The sequence below is a fragment of the Anomalospiza imberbis genome, chromosome 15 (genome assembly GCF_031753505.1).
Source record: "Anomalospiza imberbis isolate Cuckoo-Finch-1a 21T00152 chromosome 15, ASM3175350v1, whole genome shotgun sequence".
In the NCBI taxonomy this organism is placed as follows: Eukaryota; Metazoa; Chordata; class Aves; order Passeriformes; family Viduidae; genus Anomalospiza; species Anomalospiza imberbis.
The window spans coordinates 3734536-3752191 of record NC_089695.1 but is presented as its reverse complement, the minus strand read 5'-3'; the positions used below and the strand labels follow the sequence as shown (position 1 = coordinate 3752191).

Sequence of the window (17656 nt, the reverse complement as noted above, 5' to 3'; positions counted from 1 at the left end):
TCCCATTGGCAGGTGCGATCACGGCGGCCGCTCCCATTGGTGGACGGCCCACGGCGGGCGCTGCGATTGGCGGGCGCGCCGCCGTCCCGCCCCCGCGCTGTTGTCCGGGCAGGGAAGATGGCGGCGGCCGCTGTGAAGAGCATCGGGGGCGGGCTGGGCCAGGGGCTGAGGGAGCTCCGCATCCACCTGTGCCAGCGCTCCGCCGGCAGCCGCGGCGTCAGGTCAGCGCGGGGATGGGCCGGGACGGGGCCGGGGGTGCTCGTCCAGGGGAGCGAGACAGCCCCGGGCTGAGCCACGGGGACCCGCCGCTCGTCCTTCCCTCCGCAGGGAATTTATCGAGCAGCACTATGTGACCCTGAAGAAGGCAAATCCCAACTTCCCCATCCTGATCCGCGAGTGCTCCGGTATCCAGCCCAAGCTCTGGGCTCGGTACGGTAAGTAGGGGGTGCCCGCCGGGAAGCGCCATGGAACCGTCAGGGAATGGTTGGGGTTGGAAGGGACTTCAGGCACCATCGGCGTTTTTGGGAAGGATCGGAGGGAGGTGCGCGGGGAAAGGACAGGCACGGGAAAACGGGGCTGGGCACAATCACGGACTGTTTGGTTTAGAAGCGATTGTGAAGCGGATTTCATCCGCTGCCACCTCCTGCCATGGGCAGGGACACCTTCCACGGGGCCCGAGTGCTCCCAGCCCCGTCCGGCCTGGCCCGGCCCGCTGCAGCGCTGGGGCAGCCGCCGCTGCTCGCGGCAGCCGCGCCACGGCCTGCCCGCCTCCAGCGGGGCACTGCAGCTCGGCTGCTCAGGGCTTACAGGAGCGATGCTGCTGGAGAGGGAGCAGCTGCCCTCGGGCCAGCCTGGGGGGTCACTCCAGGGAAGTGACCCAGCAGGGCCTTTCCAGCCTCTGGCTGTGATCTCCCACCCCCACCCCCGTCACTACACAAAAATGTGGCTGTTTCTCCTTTATTTTCACTGCCTTCTCAGTGAAACACCAAGAAGGGAGCAGAAAAGCCCCTCTGGAAAGGATTTGTTTTCCTCACAGGTCATCTGGGCTGGAAAAAATTAATTTAGAACTTTTTAAAAAGATGCAATGACTCTTTAAGCTCTGTGAGCACATGGAGCAGGGGAGTCTCGTGTGCCTGGGTGGGACTGGCAGGGAAACGGAGCCCAGGGTCAGCCCAGGTCAGGGCAGCTGTAGAACAGTTTTCAGGCTGCTTTCCTGGGAGCACTTTGCTGGGATGGGGCTGAAAGCCACAGGGTTGGACGTGTCTCTGCCCAGCCAGAGCTAACAACAGGAGACTCAGAAAGGTGTTGAGCTGCTTTGAGTCCTTTCCAAGGGAAAGGAGGATAGGAAGGTGGAAGTGATAACTTGGGCACATGGAGGAACACTGGGATGTGGTGAGTGTGGAGGGGTGGTGATGGGAGCCTGGGCTGTGACATCAGTGCCTTGCACCAGGAAAGGACCCACACACCTGCCCCCTCTCACCCTGCCTGTTTTCCCACAGAGTTTGGGAAGGAGAAGAGCATCCCACTGGACAACCTAAGTGTGGATGAAGTGGGCAAGGCCCTGGAGAGCGCTGTGAAAGGCCACCAGTGATGACAGACAGGAAGTACACACGTGCTGCAGACTCGACTGATTAATGTCAAGGATGTATCTTTAATTTATCAGTTCATAAACACAATGTGCTTACCTTGAGCTTGGTGGTGACTCAGAGCCCAAGGAATGGCTGCTGCAGCTGTTCACCCCTCCCTGGCACAGGAGAATCTGCCCAGGCTGCAGCTCAGCTCTGCCCCTGCTCCAGGCTCTGGGGGGCACTGGGCTGGTGGCTACCAGGTGGTGACAAGGACCAGCCCCCATGCAGCCAGCACTGGGCACTGAGCAGCTCTTGGGAAGCCAGGCACAGGGTGAATAGTTTATTCCTCCCCTGGCAGTTCAGGGAGGGAAGGGAGAGGGCAAGGCCTAGGAGGAGGCAGCCAGTGTGGCCTGGCAGGCACTGGGGGCTCCTGGGGGCTGCCTGACCATGGCCAGCAGTGCCTGTGCCCGCTCCTGCAGCTCTGGGGTGCTCTGGTGCTGCTCCAGGGCCTGGTGCCCACCTTGCCTGGTGAAATCAGCAGCAGCCTGTGTGAGAGGAGAGGGTGAGAGCTGGCTGGGTGCTACAGCTGATCATCTCTGCCCAAGCCACCACATGCCAGGGAACGGGGCTGAAGGAATTCCCCAGAGCCCTCGCAGACCTGCATTCCCAATCCAGGAAAATCCCACCATGCTGGTGGCTGGCTGGGAAGGACTTTAAGGCCCTTCTCATTCCCACCCCCTTCCACCAGGTGCTCCAAGCCTCATCCTGCTTGGCCTTGGACATCCAGGGATGGGGCAACCACAGTTCCTCTGGGCTCCCCACCTCACAGAGAATGCATTCCTGTGATTTGCAGCAAGTGGAGCAACCTCAGCAGGAGCAAAAGAAAACTTGGGGTAGAAACGTGTCCCAACACCAGTCCTTGCCAATAAGGAAGGAACTCTGCAGACACAAGAAGGGCTTCCACCCACCCTCTGCATCAGTGTCCCTTTGGGCAGGGGCCTGGCTGCTGAGGGGTGGAGGGTAGTGTGGCAGTCACTGAGGGCACTGTTAATCAAATTACAATAATCATCCCCCTCCCCAACAACAGCAGCCCCCGGAGTGATCATTCCCCATCCCCTTGACAATCCTGCACTGGGCTCTCACCTCTGGGCAGTGCAGGAAGAGGAGGTGCAGCAGCTCCAGGCACTGCCCCACGGCCTCGGGGTCGGGCAGGGTGAGCAGGGGCAGGAGCCGGGCCAGGAGGGGCTGCTGGAGCAGCTGCTGGCACTGGAACTGTCCCTTCTCTGCCATGTTGCACAGCACGGTCAGGACCTGTGGGAGGGATAGGAGCAAGTGAATGCTCCAGGGGCACATTCCTGACAGGCTTGGGAGGGCTCCCAAGCACTCTCCACATCACAGAATTGTGCAACGGTTTGGGTTAGAAAGGACTTTAGAGCTCATCCAGTCCAACCCCTGCCATGGCCAGGATCACCTTCCACTATCCCAGGTTGCTCTAAGCCCATCCCTTCTCTGGGCAGCCTGTGCCAGGGCCTCACCACTCTAACAGGAAAGTGTTCTTGCCAATATCCCATCTAACCCTGCCCTCTCAGTGTGAAACCATTCCCTGCTGTTTTGTCACTCGTGCCCTTGCTTGAAGTCCCTCTCCACCTTTTTTTTTCTTGTCCTGCCAGGTGCTTGCCCACAGCCAAGTGCCCACCAATCCACTGGATTTGGAAAGCCTTCTCCACACCCACCCCAAGGCACTGTTCATCCCTGTGCCAGGCAGACCCAGCCTTGCCACCCACTCCTGGCAGCATCCCCAATCTCCTAAAGCTTTGGGGTCTTTCAGAGCAAAGGCAGGAGCCTTCCCAGGCTGGCCCCAAGTTAACACCTCCCTTGGGACCACTCTTATGCTGGGACAAGGCTCTGCCAAGGGCACATACAGCTGGAGTGGCTTCAGGGGAGGTGGCTGGTGACTGCCACCACACGAGACCTTCTGCCAAGCTGTCACTGCTGCCCCATCCGCCCTCCAACTCCAGCAGTGTCAGTGTGGGATTCATGTCCCTGAAACTCCAGCGCTTCCCCACCATTCCCAATGCTTGGGGCAAGGTTCACCAGCACAGTGGCCATCTGGGAACACGTCAGGAGCTGCAGCAGGGCCGGCAGCAGGTCCAGGCAGAGCAGAGCAGAGCAGAAGAAGGGATCATCCGCTGGGTGGGGAGAGAAGGAACGTGTGAATAAAACCAGGGTGGGTGCCAGCAGTGCCACCAGCCAGGGGACACTCACCTGTGAGGTTGTTGAGCAGCCACAGGCACTCCTGGACGAGGAAGGGGTGCTGCTGCAGGAAGCACTGCAGGATGAGGAAGAGGGCGATGAGCAGGCGCCCGTCCTGGCCCTGGCAGCCTGGCTGTGCCAGCAGGTTACTGAGACACCGCAGCACGGGGCACACGAGCTGTGACACAGGGACACACCAAGCCCTTTAGCTGAGCAGTGTCCCCACAGCAATCCTGAGAACAGCCAGCACCCTGCCCACCTCTCACCAGCTCCAGGCCCTCGGGAGCATCCTGGGGGATTTGGGAGGCCAGGTCGAGCAGGAGCGAGGTGAGCGCGGGCACGGCCCCCAGCGCCAGCAGCAGCACGTTGTCTTTGTGCCTGCAAAGGGAGCGACAGTGCGGTGGCCTTGGAGCTTGGAGAGGGCAAACTGCCACATCCCCTCACCAAACAACAGGGCCTGGAAATTCAGAGTGGTCTCCTGAACCACCACAGAGCTTATTTCACATTGGAACAGTGGCTTCTTTCACATTGGGATAGCAGATTTTTTTTCGGAGAAAATCTAAAAGCCCATGAAAACCAGATTCACTGGAAATATCTATGTGGGTTTGGGAACGACAGCCCTGACCCTTGAGTATCTACTCCTTCCTTGGCTCCACTGGGATTGCTGGCACAGCCCAGATGGGTGGCCCTGGGCCAACCCCACAAGTGTGAGGATTCGGGGAGCTTGCCTTGGGAAGTGTGGGGGACAACTCCAGGCATGGGGAAGCAATTTGGGGGCATTTCAGAGTACTAGAAACAGCCTCCTCAGGTCCATCACCCTTTACCACCCTGTAAAAGAGCTCAGTGATCCTGCAAACAGCACCTGTGCTCAGATAGGAGTGCTGGGATACCCAGGCTGGCTGGGAAATTGCTTTCCCAAGGAAAAAGGGGAGGCAATCCAGATCCCCTTGCAGGACCATGAACCTTTGTGCCTCTATTTGGCTGCCCCAGGGAACTCGAGACGAGGAGAAAACTGCATTTACCTACAAATGATGTAGTGGAGACACCAGGCAAACTCCACAGCCGCTCCCATGCCAGCCTTGAGGCCGGAGCAGACCAGCTGGAGCATGTGCTGGGGGAGAGCCGAGTCCAGGACCAGCCTGGGGTCAGAGAGCAGAGTTAATGGAGGCACGGGCTGGAGCACAGGCAGGACACCAACAGGGAGACATGAACCCTGAGCAGGGAGCTGCTGTACCCCATCCTGGGGGCCACAGGGTCCAAACACACACCTGGAAGGGACTCTGAGCCAAGAGCTGCGGCCTTGGGCTCTCCCTGTCCAGGGCAGGACCTGGGGACACTCAGGACACTCTGACTGGGGTCACATTTTTGGCACTGGGGGCTGTCAAGTTGATCTTTTCCTCTGCAAGAGGAACACAGCCAGAATTCCCTGCGAGCCTTCCCTGCTCCATGCTGGCCTTTACTGAAATACCAGAGCTGTCTGCTCAGATGAGGCTGAGGGAGAGGAGCCAAGCCCTGCTCCCCGATCTGCATCAAAACTTGCACAGTTCTGGTAGGATTCTGCCCTGAACTATCAATGTCACTGGGATGGGGAAGGCCTCGTGTCCCCAGCACACAAATACCACTGGAGGCCCTGGGGCCCATCCTGGTGCAGGGTTCAGAGGCTCAGACTCACGGGATGATCTCCACGGGCGCTTCCTTGGCTTGGAGGAGCTGTGAGAGGACATAGCCCACACCTTCCAGCACTGCCTCGTGAGGGGACTGCAACCGAAGAGAACAGAGCTGATCCCTCCTGACACAGCTGATCCCTCCTGACAGAGCCAGGCCCCCTGGGTGCCGACCAAACCCAGCTGAGTGGCACAGCCCCGCTGTGCTTGGAGAAGAGGGGGCACAGAGGGGACCAGGATGGACAAAGGAACCTGTGGCTACACCAGAGCTGAGCTGTCCCCCTCCCCACATTCACTGGGCTTAGCCCAAACGCAGAAAAAGTCCTGATTTGAGCATTTGGACCTGCAAACCACAGCCTGCTGGACCCAGGCCAGGCAGAGGGGACAGGGCTCCCTGTGCTACAGTCTGTACCAGGCAGCCGCTGGATGGGGGGGATCGAGCTGGAGAAGAGCACAAGGTGCTGAGCTGAGCCCTGAGAATGAGCACAGGGAAGCCCACAAGTGACCCTCACGCTCGTGGGAACAGCTCCCTGCAGAGTTTCCCCACAGCTGGAAGGAGGGCTGGTGACTCAGGGCTGTCAGCCAGAAAAGTCTCTCCAGGGCACAGCAGAAATGTGGCTGAGCTGTTTCACCCACCTGGATGCAGGATGCCAGCACTGGAATAATGCCCTGAGGCAGCAGTTGTTTCCTCACAGCCTCACTTTCTACTACGAGGTTCCCCAGTGTGTACAAACACAGCTCCTGCAACAACACGGCAGAGCAGGAGGTGACCCTGTGGGCAGCCAGCAAAGCCCCAGGTCCCACACACTGCCCTGAGCAGGGCAGGAGCTGGCCTTGGAGGGGCAAACACAGATGGATGCTGCTGGACTCTCCAGCCGCCCCATTCCCAGCTCAATCAGCTTCAGTTAATATTTTTTCTATCTGGCTGAAGCTGGGATCTGATCACTCCCACTTTGGAGGTTTTTCAGGATGACATTTCCCTGAGCCCCCTCTGGTTCTCCTGAAGCCTGCCTGTGTGCTGCATTCAAATGGGATCAGCAGTGGGGTCACTGCCCACCTCGCTCCTTAGCTCTGAGCCTGTCTGCTTCCCATGGAGCAGCTGGAAAACATGGGCATCCCAGAGCTGCTCCAGCTGTTTGCTCCTTTTCAGATCAAGTTGCAAAGCGTGGGGCCACAGGCACTCTGTCTACTCCTACCCTTTCTTTCTTTTCCTTATATATTTTCTTAAGTGACATCTTTGTACTTTTATATTGTTTCATTTCTGTAGATAATAACCAAAATGGCTACATACCTCCTTTCCATTGCAACCAAACTGTTCTAAAATAAACCTACCATATATATACACACATATATATGTACATAAACATGGGCCATTCAGTGTGGCTCCACTCTAATCCAGCCCAAGGGATCTGTGATTCACAGGAACTCAGTTACCCCACCTCAGGGGCAGGCTGTAACACCTGGGCACTGGGAACAGTCCTGCTCTGAGGCCAAAGGCTGTGATGCCAAAACATTTTTGTTTCCAGAGGGCCCCATCTCAGCAGCACTCCCACGTGAGCCACGTGTGACCAGAAGAGGTCAACACCAACCACACCAAAGGATTCCCAGGCGCACAGAAATTCCCTGGATCTCACTGTGAGCTCCAGGCTGTGTCCCGACAGGTAGGTGAGCAGGTAGGAGGTGACAGGCAGACACGCCTCGGCCACGGCGGGGACACTGGAGTGGGACAGCTCGTGCAGACAGCGGGCAGCCTCCAGCTGCAGGTCAGCCAGGCTGCTGGTGAAGAGCCCGGTGAGCGTCCGGATGCTGCCGTCCAGCCTGGGGGACCCAAAGGCTGCTGTCACCTCCCAGCTCACCCACCCAGGCACAGGGACACAGGGCCCCTCGGGACACGCCCCCGGTAACAGCCACGGCAGGCCTGGGCTGACCTGACAAACTTCTGCTGAGTCTCCTCGTTCTGCAGAGCCCAGCGGAGGCGGCCGAGCGATCGCTTCCTGTCCTCCGAACCCCTCTGCACCCCCCTGAGCAGCTCCAGAACCTGGCCAGGGAATTCAGAGGTGGGTGAGCTTCCAGCACTGCCAGCATGAAGATTTGGCCCCATTAATCCTCGAGGCAAAGGAGCCCAGGGCATAAAGGTGGGCACAAGGAGCCTCAACTGTGCCGGGCAGTGAACCGGAACCATTCCCAAACCCTCCCCTGCCCAGCCTCCTTCACATGCTGAGTCTGGGGAAGACCCCCAGGACCCTCATTGCCATGGAGAAGGTCAGGTTCTTCACCTCATCCTCTGAGAGTGGGTCTGGCACGACGTCTGCTCCATCCTGTGCCCCCTCCTGGGCCGCGCTGTCCTCCCGCAGGAGCCGCTTGCTGACCAGCTGCTCCTGCCGCCGGGCTTTCCTGAGAGCTGCCAGGACACATCACCACCTGTCCGCAGCAGGACGCTCCTCCATCCCACCCAGGAGCCTCACTCCTCCCTTAATCCAGGGGGGAACTGCCCATTCCTCCCTGTGCAAGCCTGGAAGGGATGCACGAGCAGGGACTGCACTTGGAGCTGGGCCGAGGGCCGGGCACACAAAGTGTGAAGCCACTGCTGGGAGAATGGGCAGGAACACGGGACCAGCTGGAGGGACCTGAGGCTGGATTTCACACACGATCATAAAATCATTAAAGTTGGGAAAGACGTGCAAGATCATCAACTTCAGCCTTCAACTGAACCCCACCATGGCCATTAAGCCATGCCCCAAGTACCCCAAGTGCCTCATCTACTTGTTTTTGGAAAACACCTCCAGGAATGGTCATTCCACCACTGCCCTGGGCAGCCTGTTCCAATGCCTGACCACCCTTCTGATGAAGAAATTTTCCTGAAGATCCACCCTGGGGCCGTTCCCTCTCCTCCTGTCCCTGTTCCCTGGGAGCACAGCCCGACCCCCCGGCTGTCCCCTCCTGTCAGGAGCTGTGCAGAGCCACAAGGTTCCCCCTGAGCCTCCTTTTCTCCAGGCTAAGACGTAGGCGAGACCTTGGAACACACAAACAGCGGGGGAGCAGTGGAAGAAACGGGGAATTCATGGCAGAAGCCCCAGGGATTTAAAATCTGAAGCTGTAAAACGCTTCCCCGAGCGGGCAGCGGCGCCGCTCACCCCGCGCATCCCGCGGGGCGCGACCGGGCGGGGCGGGGATGGGGCGGGCAAGGGCTGAGCTGGGGGGTCCCTCCCACCCCCGGGGACCCCGCAAACCCCCCGGCTGTGCCCGCTGTCCCCGGCCGGACCTGCCTCTCGCTCCCGACGCCGCACCCGCAGCTCCTCCGCGCTGCGCCCGCCGCGCCGGCCGCGCCGCCGGCCCCACATGGCGGAGCGGGAGGAGCAGGACGAGGACGAGGAGGAGGAGGAGGAGGAGGAAAAGGCCGTCCTGGGGCGGTCCCGGGGCGGGGAAAACACGATCCCGGCCCGCCTTTGCAGCCGGAGCACGCAGCCCGCTCCGGGCACGGGCAGCCGTGCCCCGCAGGGATGGGTGCTGGTTGCGCTGAGGGCAAAAAAAGCCCCCAGAGATTCACCAGAAACACGGAACAAGGCGGCCCAGTGCCCAGGGACCTTCCGCCGTGGTGGTGGGGATCGGGGGGCAGAGGAGTTGGTGCTTCCCCGGCGAAGTGTTTGGGGAATTTGCAGCTGGAGGGCAGAAATTAAAGGTACCAGCCCCGGCCAGGCTCGTCAAAAGGGGCCGGGAGGAGAGCTCAGAGGGCGGCTGTGATCCTTCCGTCATGCACTCAGCAGCAGCTTCGTGGAATTCCAGACCCGTTTGGATCGGAAGAGACCTTAAAGCCCATCCAGTTCCAGCGACACCTTCCACCATCCCAGCTTGCTCCGAGCCCCATCCAGCCTGGCACTGGACACTGCCCCAGCTGTGGGGCAGCCACAGCTTCTTTGGACACCCTGTGCCAGGGGCTCCCCACCCTCACAGGGAAGAATTTCTCTCCAATATCCCATCTGCCTCTGGCAGTGGGAAGCCGTTCTCTGTGTCCTGTCACTCCAGGCCCTTCTCCGAAGTCCCTCTCCTGAACTTCCTTTAGGCCCTGGAAGGGGCTCTGAGGTCTCCCCTGAGCCTTCTCCAGGCTGAAGAGCCCCGTCTCCTAGCCTGTCTGCACAGCAGAGGGGCTCCAGCCCTTGGAGCATTTCTGTGGTCTCCTCCGGGCTTGCTCCAGCAGCTCCATGTCCTTCTTGTGCTGAGGGATTTCATGTAACCCAAGGATGTGGAAAAGGAATCATGGAATTGCTGAGCACCTGTGCACAAGAGTCCCAGAGAGCAAGGGACCCCAGCCCAGCTGTTGTGGCACCAACGTGTAGTGCCACATTAACTGCAACAAACTGGGAGTTGCATTGTCCAGCCCTGCAGCTTCATTGCTGGAACCCTGGATGGTGAGAATTTTAAACTTTCTGTGCTGAAAGGCACAGACCCACAAGAGAACACTGCCTTTGACCTGGGGCTGTGGAGAAGGCTTCCAAAATTGATTAATAGCATTGGGATTATGAGTGTGTAGTTGGTTAGAAGTGTGTGATCTTACAGGGTGGAAAAACTTGGATTTGGGATTTTAGTATATGGCGATATATGGGAGCCAAGATGGAGAATTTAGGGGGTGTCTTAATTGTCTTTTTTGCACCTTCTTCCTTCTTCTTCATGGATCTGGGTGGTTTTCTCTAATTGGGTGAAAGATGTCCACATTGCAGGTTTTGGGTGATCATAATTGGGTTAGAAGCATAAATAATATAGATGTCAGCTGTTTATTGGGACTTAAATTGCCTTGAATAGACACAGTTTTAGCTTACTTTCTCGACTTGTTAGAGAGAGCTCACATCTCGTGAGTTTGTAATGGATAAGGATAATAAACTTCAGAGTGAGACTTCAAAAACCTCTCCTGAGTTTTATTCGCCCTGACCCTGGAGCAAGAAAGAGCCTGGTATTCCAACATTTCATTACTTTTCTGAAGCGCTTTATGAATCCAACATAGGCAGAGAAATCTCTGGGAAATAAAAAAAAATCTAGACAGATCATAGAATCACAGAACCTTTTAGCTTGGAAAAATCTCCAAGATCATCAAGTCCAACCTTTGATCACCACCTTGTCAGCCAGACCAGAGCACTCAGTGCCACATCCGGCATTTCTGGAACACTTCTGGCTCCTCCTGGTGCTGGAGTGTCCTGAGCAGCTCCAGGCTGCCTGGATAATGGGTGGGAATTGTGCCATCCCCATCCTACATGGAACACAGGTCCCTGGGCATGGTCTGGATGCCAGGTATGACAGTCCTGTACCCTTCTGCATTGCCTGCAGGGTGCTCAGCACCCGGGGACAGCGATACCAGAGCATCTGGAAGGGCTGATCCCGAAAGTGCATTTGGGGAACCTGTGTTCTGTCACCCTTCCTAGGAAAGCCGGTGGTGCTGGCACTCCGGCCACAGCCTTTCCCAGCCCGCGGCCGCAGGGAAGCGAAGCAGAAGTGGCTCGGCTGGCTCCGTCCTGCTCAGGAAGTCACGCTGCGGGAGCGAGGGCTGTGCCCAGCAGCCGGGATCGAGGCGTCTGCCCCGGCACCCGGCCCGGGCAGCGCCAGCGGCGGCAGCTGGAGCGCAGCTGGAGCACCGAGGGCTGCTCCGGCGGGGCCTGGGCAGCGTCGGGTGCCGGACGGAGCCGAGCTGAGCGCTCGGAGCCTTTGGCACCTCAGCGCGGGCTTTGGCAACAGCTGGAGGAAGGAGCGGAGCAAGGAAGCGCTTGGGTGTGAGCTGGCTGGTGAGTCACTGGACAAACCCAGCCCGCTGCCGCTCCGCGCTGGAGGGGCGCCTGCTGCAGGGGCCGCAGCGAGCGGCTGCCCGGGAGGCGCGGCACGGACAGGTAGGGAGAGCTCCGTCCTGCGTGGGCTTTGGGATGTGGCCAGGGAAAGGCTGGGCAGGGCTGGTGCCAGCCCAGAACTGCTCGGAGCAGGAGGCTGGGCTGGAGACCCCCGAAGACCCCCTTTGAGCTGAGTCAGCACATATTTAGGAGCCTTTAATCATTGCTTGCTGCTTCTTTTGCAATCCGGTGATCAGAGATCAGCCTCTGTCAGCTGACCAGCTTCTGGTGCTGACAGGGATGTGTTCACACCTTCGGGGTCATTTTCTGCCGCCTCTCTGGGGGCTGGTGGTGAATCGAACCGCTGGGTGAGGAAGGAGAATACACGAAGCCCTCTGTTGCAATTTCCTGCCCCAGACTGCAGAGGAACAAACAGAGCTGGGGCTCTCTGCCTGGTCAGACTGATACATCTGGCTTCACTGCCTGTAACTCCGCATTTGTAGTCTCTCCAGGCGTTTCCTGGTCGGGCAGCCCAGGCAGGACAGTGCAGAGGCTCGGGAGACTCCCTGCTGCGGGCAGGGTGGCACAGCGACAGCTCCTGGGCATTTGGCTGCTGGCCCGAGCGTTGCCCGAGTCACAGCTCAGCGGCCAGGCGGCTGCGGGAGGGATGAGGGCAGTGCAGAGGTTCTGCAGGGCTCAACCTGCCCAAGCCATCCCTCCAGTCTGGGCCACAGTGATCCCCTCAGCTGCCATTCACCGTTTCTCCTCCAGTTTTTAGGTTGTTCACCATGAGTGTGGCTGTGCTCCTGCTCCTGGGGCTGGGGCTGCAGGTGGCAGAAGGCAGAAGGGACAGGTGTTTCTTCAACCGCACTCAGGAGTCCTGTGTGTGCTACAACCTGTCCGAGGAGACCATGGGCAGCATCATCCAGTGCCTCCCAGCAACTGTGGTGGAGTTTTGGGGCGGAGATCTGGAGAAATATGCAGCCTTCCCCATTAGGGACCCGGACTCCTCCGTCATTGACACGCTGGGCTCCCTTGTCATCCAGAAAATAATTATTGGAAACGTCCTGGTGCCTGAGACACTCCTCGCCCGTGTGCTGAGGTTCTTCTCCTACACCCACGTGCAGGAGTTGGCCTTTGAGAGCTGCATTTTCCAGGGCACAGGCGACTGGAGTGACATGGATGGGCACAACTTGCCCATCCTGTCCCTGATCTTCCACAACGTGACATCTGCCCCGCTGACGGGCCGTGAGCAGGCCTTCTCCAGCCTGAGCAGGTGGCTGGGGACCCTGGAGGAGCTAGCTGTCACCGGCTCCCGCCTCAGCAGCCTGCCCTGTGCCATCGGGAGGGAGTTCAGAGCCCTGCGCTCCCTGAACCTGGCACAGAACAGCCTCGGGGACGGGAGCCTGGCCCCCGCCTTCTGCCAGGGAGCTTTCCCTCAGCTCCAGCAGCTGAGTCTGCACCACAACAACCTGAGCTCCTACCACGGCGTGTGTGAGGGCGTGGAGCTGCTGCCGGAGCTCCGGCACCTCGATCTCAGCCACAACGAGCTCACGGCAGAGCCATCCTCCTCCTGCCAGTGGCCACCATCCCTCCGGCACTTCAACCTGTCCAACACTGGCTTGGATGAAGTGCCAACACCGCTTCCTCCCCACCTCGAGGTGTTGGACGTGAGCCACAACCACCTCCACGCTGTAGACATCTCCCTCAGCTCCATGAAGAAGCTCTTCTTGAATCAAAACCTGCTGCAGGCCGTCCCTTCCATCAGGAATTACCCCATGCTGGACACCCTTCACCTGGACAACAACTCCATTTCGGAGCTGCCCAGGGATGAGGTGAAGCTCCTGGGGCGCCTGCAGGACGTGGCTGTGGCTGACAACCCCTTCAGCTGCTCCTGCTCTGGGGCTGGGGGGCTGCAGGCGCTGGCGGCCACGGGGCACCTGGGGCAGGGCTGGCCCGGGGACTACAGGTGCCACTCCCCAGCCCAGTACCAGGGCTGGCAGGTGGCACAGGTGCCCGTGTCGGTGCTGCGCTGTGACCTCGCCGCCGTGGTGGCCCCGCTCTGCGTGGCCCTCGCCCTGCTGGGTGTGGCTGGGGCCGTGTGCGTGGCCAGGAGCAGGCCCTGCCGCAGAGCCTGAGGGCCACCGGGACCCTTCCCCGCGGTGCTTCCCCACAGGGAGCTCGCAGCTCCCCGTTCTGGGCAGGGGCTCCTGCTGTCCGCAGTCTGGGCTCCCCGGTGCAGCAGGGCTGTCCACAGGGATATCCTGCGGTGCCTGTGCCCAGCCAGGGCCCGGGGCAGCCCTCACTTCCCCCGTGCCATGCTCTGACCCACAGCCGCACCCTCCCACTGGGGGTGTCCCTGTGGCCAGCTCCAGCTCCCCCAGCCCCAACACGCCCCGCTGTCCCTCCATGTCACCTGCCCTGGACAAGAGGAGCTCAGCTCCCTCACGTTCCCACCGGCAGCACTCAGATGCCAGAGCCTTGCTGGGCTCTGCTGGTCCCTGGCCAGAGCCCCCCACACCTTTTAGCCCCACCAGTCCAGGCATCCTTGAGCTCTGTGCTCATCCTCCCTCTCCTCACACGGGGCTCTGGCTGGGCCAGGATGTCAGGTTTGGTAGGATGCTGCTTGGCTGCTCTTCAGCCTAAGAGGAAAACTGAAAAATCACAAAAGACAGGAAAATGACTAAATTAAACACCATGCACACAAACGCTAATGAGCTGGAGCAGTTCCTTACACCTCAACCTGAGGCACTGGCAGATGGGTCCAAGTGGAACCTTGAGAAAGTTCAACCAGAAACTTTTTAAGTGATAAGAAGAAAATTAGTTTGTTCCAGGTTATTCAGAGAATATCTCACAGTAAGGAGAAAATGGATTATGGGATGCAGGACTGGGGAATATTCAAAGGAAAGGAGTGGGTGGGGAAGGACAGGCATGGGAAAATGGGGATGGGAGAGAATCACAGAATCACAGGGCAGTTTCAGTTGAAAGGTACCTTAAAGCTCATCTCATTCCACCCCCTGCCATGGCAGAGACGACTTCCACTGTCCCAGGTTGCTCCAAGCCTCATCCAACCTGGCCTTGGACACTTCTAGGGATGGGGCAGCCACAGCTTCTCTGGGCAGCCTGAGCCAGGCCTGCCCACCCTCACAGGGAGGAATTCCTTCCCACCATCCCATCTATCCCTGCCTCTGGCAGTGGGAAGCCATTCCCCGTGTCCTTGTGAGAGGAAGGGGCTGGTGACAGGTGAGCAGTGCTCACCTGGCCAAGCCCTGCTCTTCTTCCCCAGGGCCTGTCCTGCCTCTGCATCCAAGTCTGTGCCTGGGTGTTCCCCGTGTCCCTCCCTGTCTCTGTTTGGGACAGGTACACATGACCTGCGGGCAAACACAGCCTGGGCTGGCTGGGGTGGGGGAAAACAGAGTGTGGGAAGGACACACCGTGTCCAGGGTGTGTCCCTGCCTGGCTGGAGGGGCTGTGGGGCTGTGCCACCAGCCCTGAGCAGCCCGAGGTGGGGATGGGGCCGTGCCCTGGGCTGTGGGAGGGCGGTTGGTGGCTCAGGGTGCTGGCAAAGGCTCTGCTGGTGTTAGCCATGGTGCACAACGGGGTGCCCCTGCACCTTGGGAGTCCTGGCCTGGCTGGACATGGAACAGGGAGCAGCAGCTGCTGCTGATGGACGAGGAAGGAGAAATAAATCCCTGTCTCCTGAATCCTAGGCTTTGCTATGCCTTGGGAGCACCCACACGGGGCCATCTGCCTGGTCAGGGCCAGGCCCTGCCACAGAGCAAGAGACAAGTGTGTGACCCTTCCCACCAGTGCTGCCCCACAGGGGCTCCCTGGGAAGGCTCGCAGGACCCCCAAGTGCTCTTGGAGTCCCCAGGGGCTCCCCTGTGGAGCAGGGCTTTCCCCCAGCATTATCCCACTGTGGCTTTGCCCAGCCAAGTGCAGGGGAACCCCTCAAAGCCCTGTGCCCGGCTCTGCCCCAGGGCTCACCCCCACAAGGGGTTTTCCTTGTGGCCACCTGCAGCTCCCCGAGCCCCAACATGTCCCTGTTGTCCCTGCCATGTGACCTGCCCTGCCCCCACTGCTGCGTGTTCCACCTGGGTCCCGCTGGCATCAGCCTCGCTCCTGAGGGACTTTTGGGGGGCAGGGGCTTTGGTCTCGCTCTGCACGGGGAACGGGCAGGCAGAGGGACACGTGTGCTTCTGCTCCTCCTGGTCCTGTCCACAGCAGGGCAGGGGCTGCCCTGGGGCCCCTCTCCTGGTGCCCACCATCTGCACTTCCACAGACAGTGGGGATCCTCAGCACTGGCCTTTCCTTCCGTGCTCTCCTGCTGCGACTGATCTCCCGTGGTTCTGTGGTTTGTGGTCACTTCTTGTGACACCCTGTACGGCAGCCCAAGGTCCCTCATCTCCCAGCCATGGCTGGGATGTGCCTTTTGGAGCTGGGAGCACCGCAGTGGTGTGAGTGCCCCAGGCACCACCTGGCCTCTGTGGCCCCGCTGATTCCTTGGCCAGCAGGGCCCAGCCCCTGGAACAGGGTGCCTCCAGGCTGGCTCTGGCTCTGGCTCTGCCCACACCCATCAATAATGCAGGAGAACCGGATCGCCCAGGTAACCCCATCCCTGCCCCGGCCAAACTGCAGCTCAGGGGCGCTGCTGCCACGCTGCCCATGGACGAGGTGAGTGCCGTGCTGGGGGACAGCCCAGGCTGGCTTGCAGGGATCTGTCAGGGGCTGCCCAGCTCCCTGGGTCTCCTCCAGCTCCTGCTGGTGCTGAGTGCGTGGCTCCTTCCCCCTCTGTCCGTGCAGGCTGAGCAGGATGTCAGCGTGCGAGCAGCTCTGGGACTCCACCAGGCAGCAGGTAGAGCTCAGGGCATCCCAGAGCCTTCACCTGAACACCAGGGAACAAGGGGACAGGCTGGCAGCCGCAGCTGTGGTGGCATTGGGACCAAGCTGGTCTGGGCAGTGCTGACAGGGACAGGGTGTCCTCCCCATCCTGGTGGCTCCGACCCATAGCAGGAGGGGTCAGGAATGTGGTGAAGCACTGGGATGTGGCTCCAGGCTGCAGGGGGAGCAGGACAGGGCTGGGACAGGTGGGGGTGACCCCCCACCATCCCACACTCGGTGTTTGCAGGGCCAGGAGAAAGCTGGGTGGATGGCAGCAAGGACCCCCTAGAGCTCCTCTTGGCTGGGAAGGAGCCCCAGGTGAGAGCTGCAGGGCAGGGACAGCCAGGGCACGAGGGTCCCTGGGGAACCAGGAGGGAGCAGGGCCCTGTGCCACCACCTGCCCTGCCTGGGACACACCTGATGGGAGCTGAGGTCTTGGGCTGAGCCTGCCCTACACCCCTATGGGCCCCTCCCTTGTAGGGGACTCCTGGGGCTTCCCAGAGAGCAGGGGAAGGGAGGGGGTCTCTCCTCACCCCTGCCCATGCCAGGCCCTCTGTGCCACCCCTGCCATCTCCTCCCAGTGTGCCCAGTCCCTCTTTTGCCCTGCCCTGGTCATGCTGGGATAGGGGAAATCTGAACATTATCCCCCTCCTCTCACCAGGAGAGCTCCCTGACAGTCGATGGTGTTTTCCACTTGGATGCAGGACAGGTACCCAGAGCCCCAAGTCCTCCTCTGTCCTCCTCCCTGTCCCCAGCCACATGGGCCAGGGCCATCTCACCATGCTGCTGTGCCATGCTGTGCCATGCTGCTGTGCCATGCTGATCCTGCCCTGCTGGATATGTCTCTCCTACCAGGAGAAGATCCTGGAGCTGGCAAGACCCCAGCTGGCCCTGGTTCCTCTTGGCTACAGCGTGTCCCTGCTGCTGTGGGACCCCCATGGCTTTGGGACACAGCTGCCCTTCCAGAGTGTCATCTGGCAGGTGAGGACACAGGGGACAGGTGGCAGGGAGAGGGGACAGCACAACTGTGCAGTGCTGGGCTCCTGTGTCACCCAGCAGACCCCGTTCTCACCGGGGCAGGGCTGAGATCCAGCCATGGGTCCCGGGAACAACAGCTCCCAGCTTGTCCACAGGTGATTGACACCGTCTTCCACGAACTGGAGGCCTTGGGGGATGACACACAGAGCCTGCAGATGGTCAGCCTGGTCCAGGTAGGGCAGGAGCAGGGCAGGATGTCCTGGATGAGGGTCCCATTCCCTCTCTGCCACTGCCCAGACCCTGCTGTTCCAAGAGCACATATTGCCCTGTGCTGGCATGCACTCCCCTCATCCAGAGGGCGACCAGGGACTGGAGACCTTTGGATCCCAGGTGTTCTCACCTCTTTCCAGGACTTCCCAGATGTGGGAAGCCTTAGCTGCCCACAGAACACCTCCTGGGCTCCAGCAGCATGGTGGGATCAGGATCACCCCCTAACCCCTTCCTG

General features: G+C 60.1%; 3 protein-coding genes across 3 annotated transcripts; 2 read left to right on the top strand and 1 right to left on the bottom strand.

The window, feature by feature from the left end:
* Positions 1 to 72: 72 nt before the first annotated feature.
* On the top strand, positions 73 to 1690 carry NDUFA2 (NADH:ubiquinone oxidoreductase subunit A2). The gene is made up of 3 exons (XM_068205588.1): positions 73 to 221; positions 328 to 434; positions 1500 to 1690. The coding sequence occupies exons 1-3, from the start codon at positions 118 to 120 to the stop codon at positions 1589 to 1591; spliced, it is 303 nt and encodes a 100-aa protein (XP_068061689.1). The 5' UTR covers positions 73 to 117; the 3' UTR covers positions 1592 to 1690.
* Positions 1632 to 8884, bottom strand: TMCO6 (transmembrane and coiled-coil domains 6). Its single transcript, XM_068205587.1, has 12 exons — positions 8748 to 8884; positions 7762 to 7886; positions 7414 to 7523; positions 7120 to 7303; positions 6122 to 6226; positions 5494 to 5579; positions 4844 to 4960; positions 4088 to 4199; positions 3834 to 3999; positions 3663 to 3757; positions 2712 to 2879; positions 1632 to 2113 (listed from the first exon to the last, which is right to left on the bottom strand). Exons 1-12 carry the CDS (start codon positions 8824 to 8826, stop codon positions 1955 to 1957), a joined length of 1506 nt encoding a protein of 501 aa, XP_068061688.1. The 5' UTR covers positions 8827 to 8884; the 3' UTR covers positions 1632 to 1954.
* A 3129-nt stretch (positions 8885 to 12013) lies between these two features.
* On the top strand, positions 12014 to 13444 carry CD14 (CD14 molecule). Its single transcript, XM_068205396.1, has one exon. It carries the CDS (start codon positions 12081 to 12083, stop codon positions 13428 to 13430), a length of 1350 nt encoding a protein of 449 aa, XP_068061497.1. The 5' UTR covers positions 12014 to 12080; the 3' UTR covers positions 13431 to 13444.
* The last annotated feature ends 4212 nt before the right edge of the window (positions 13445 to 17656 follow it).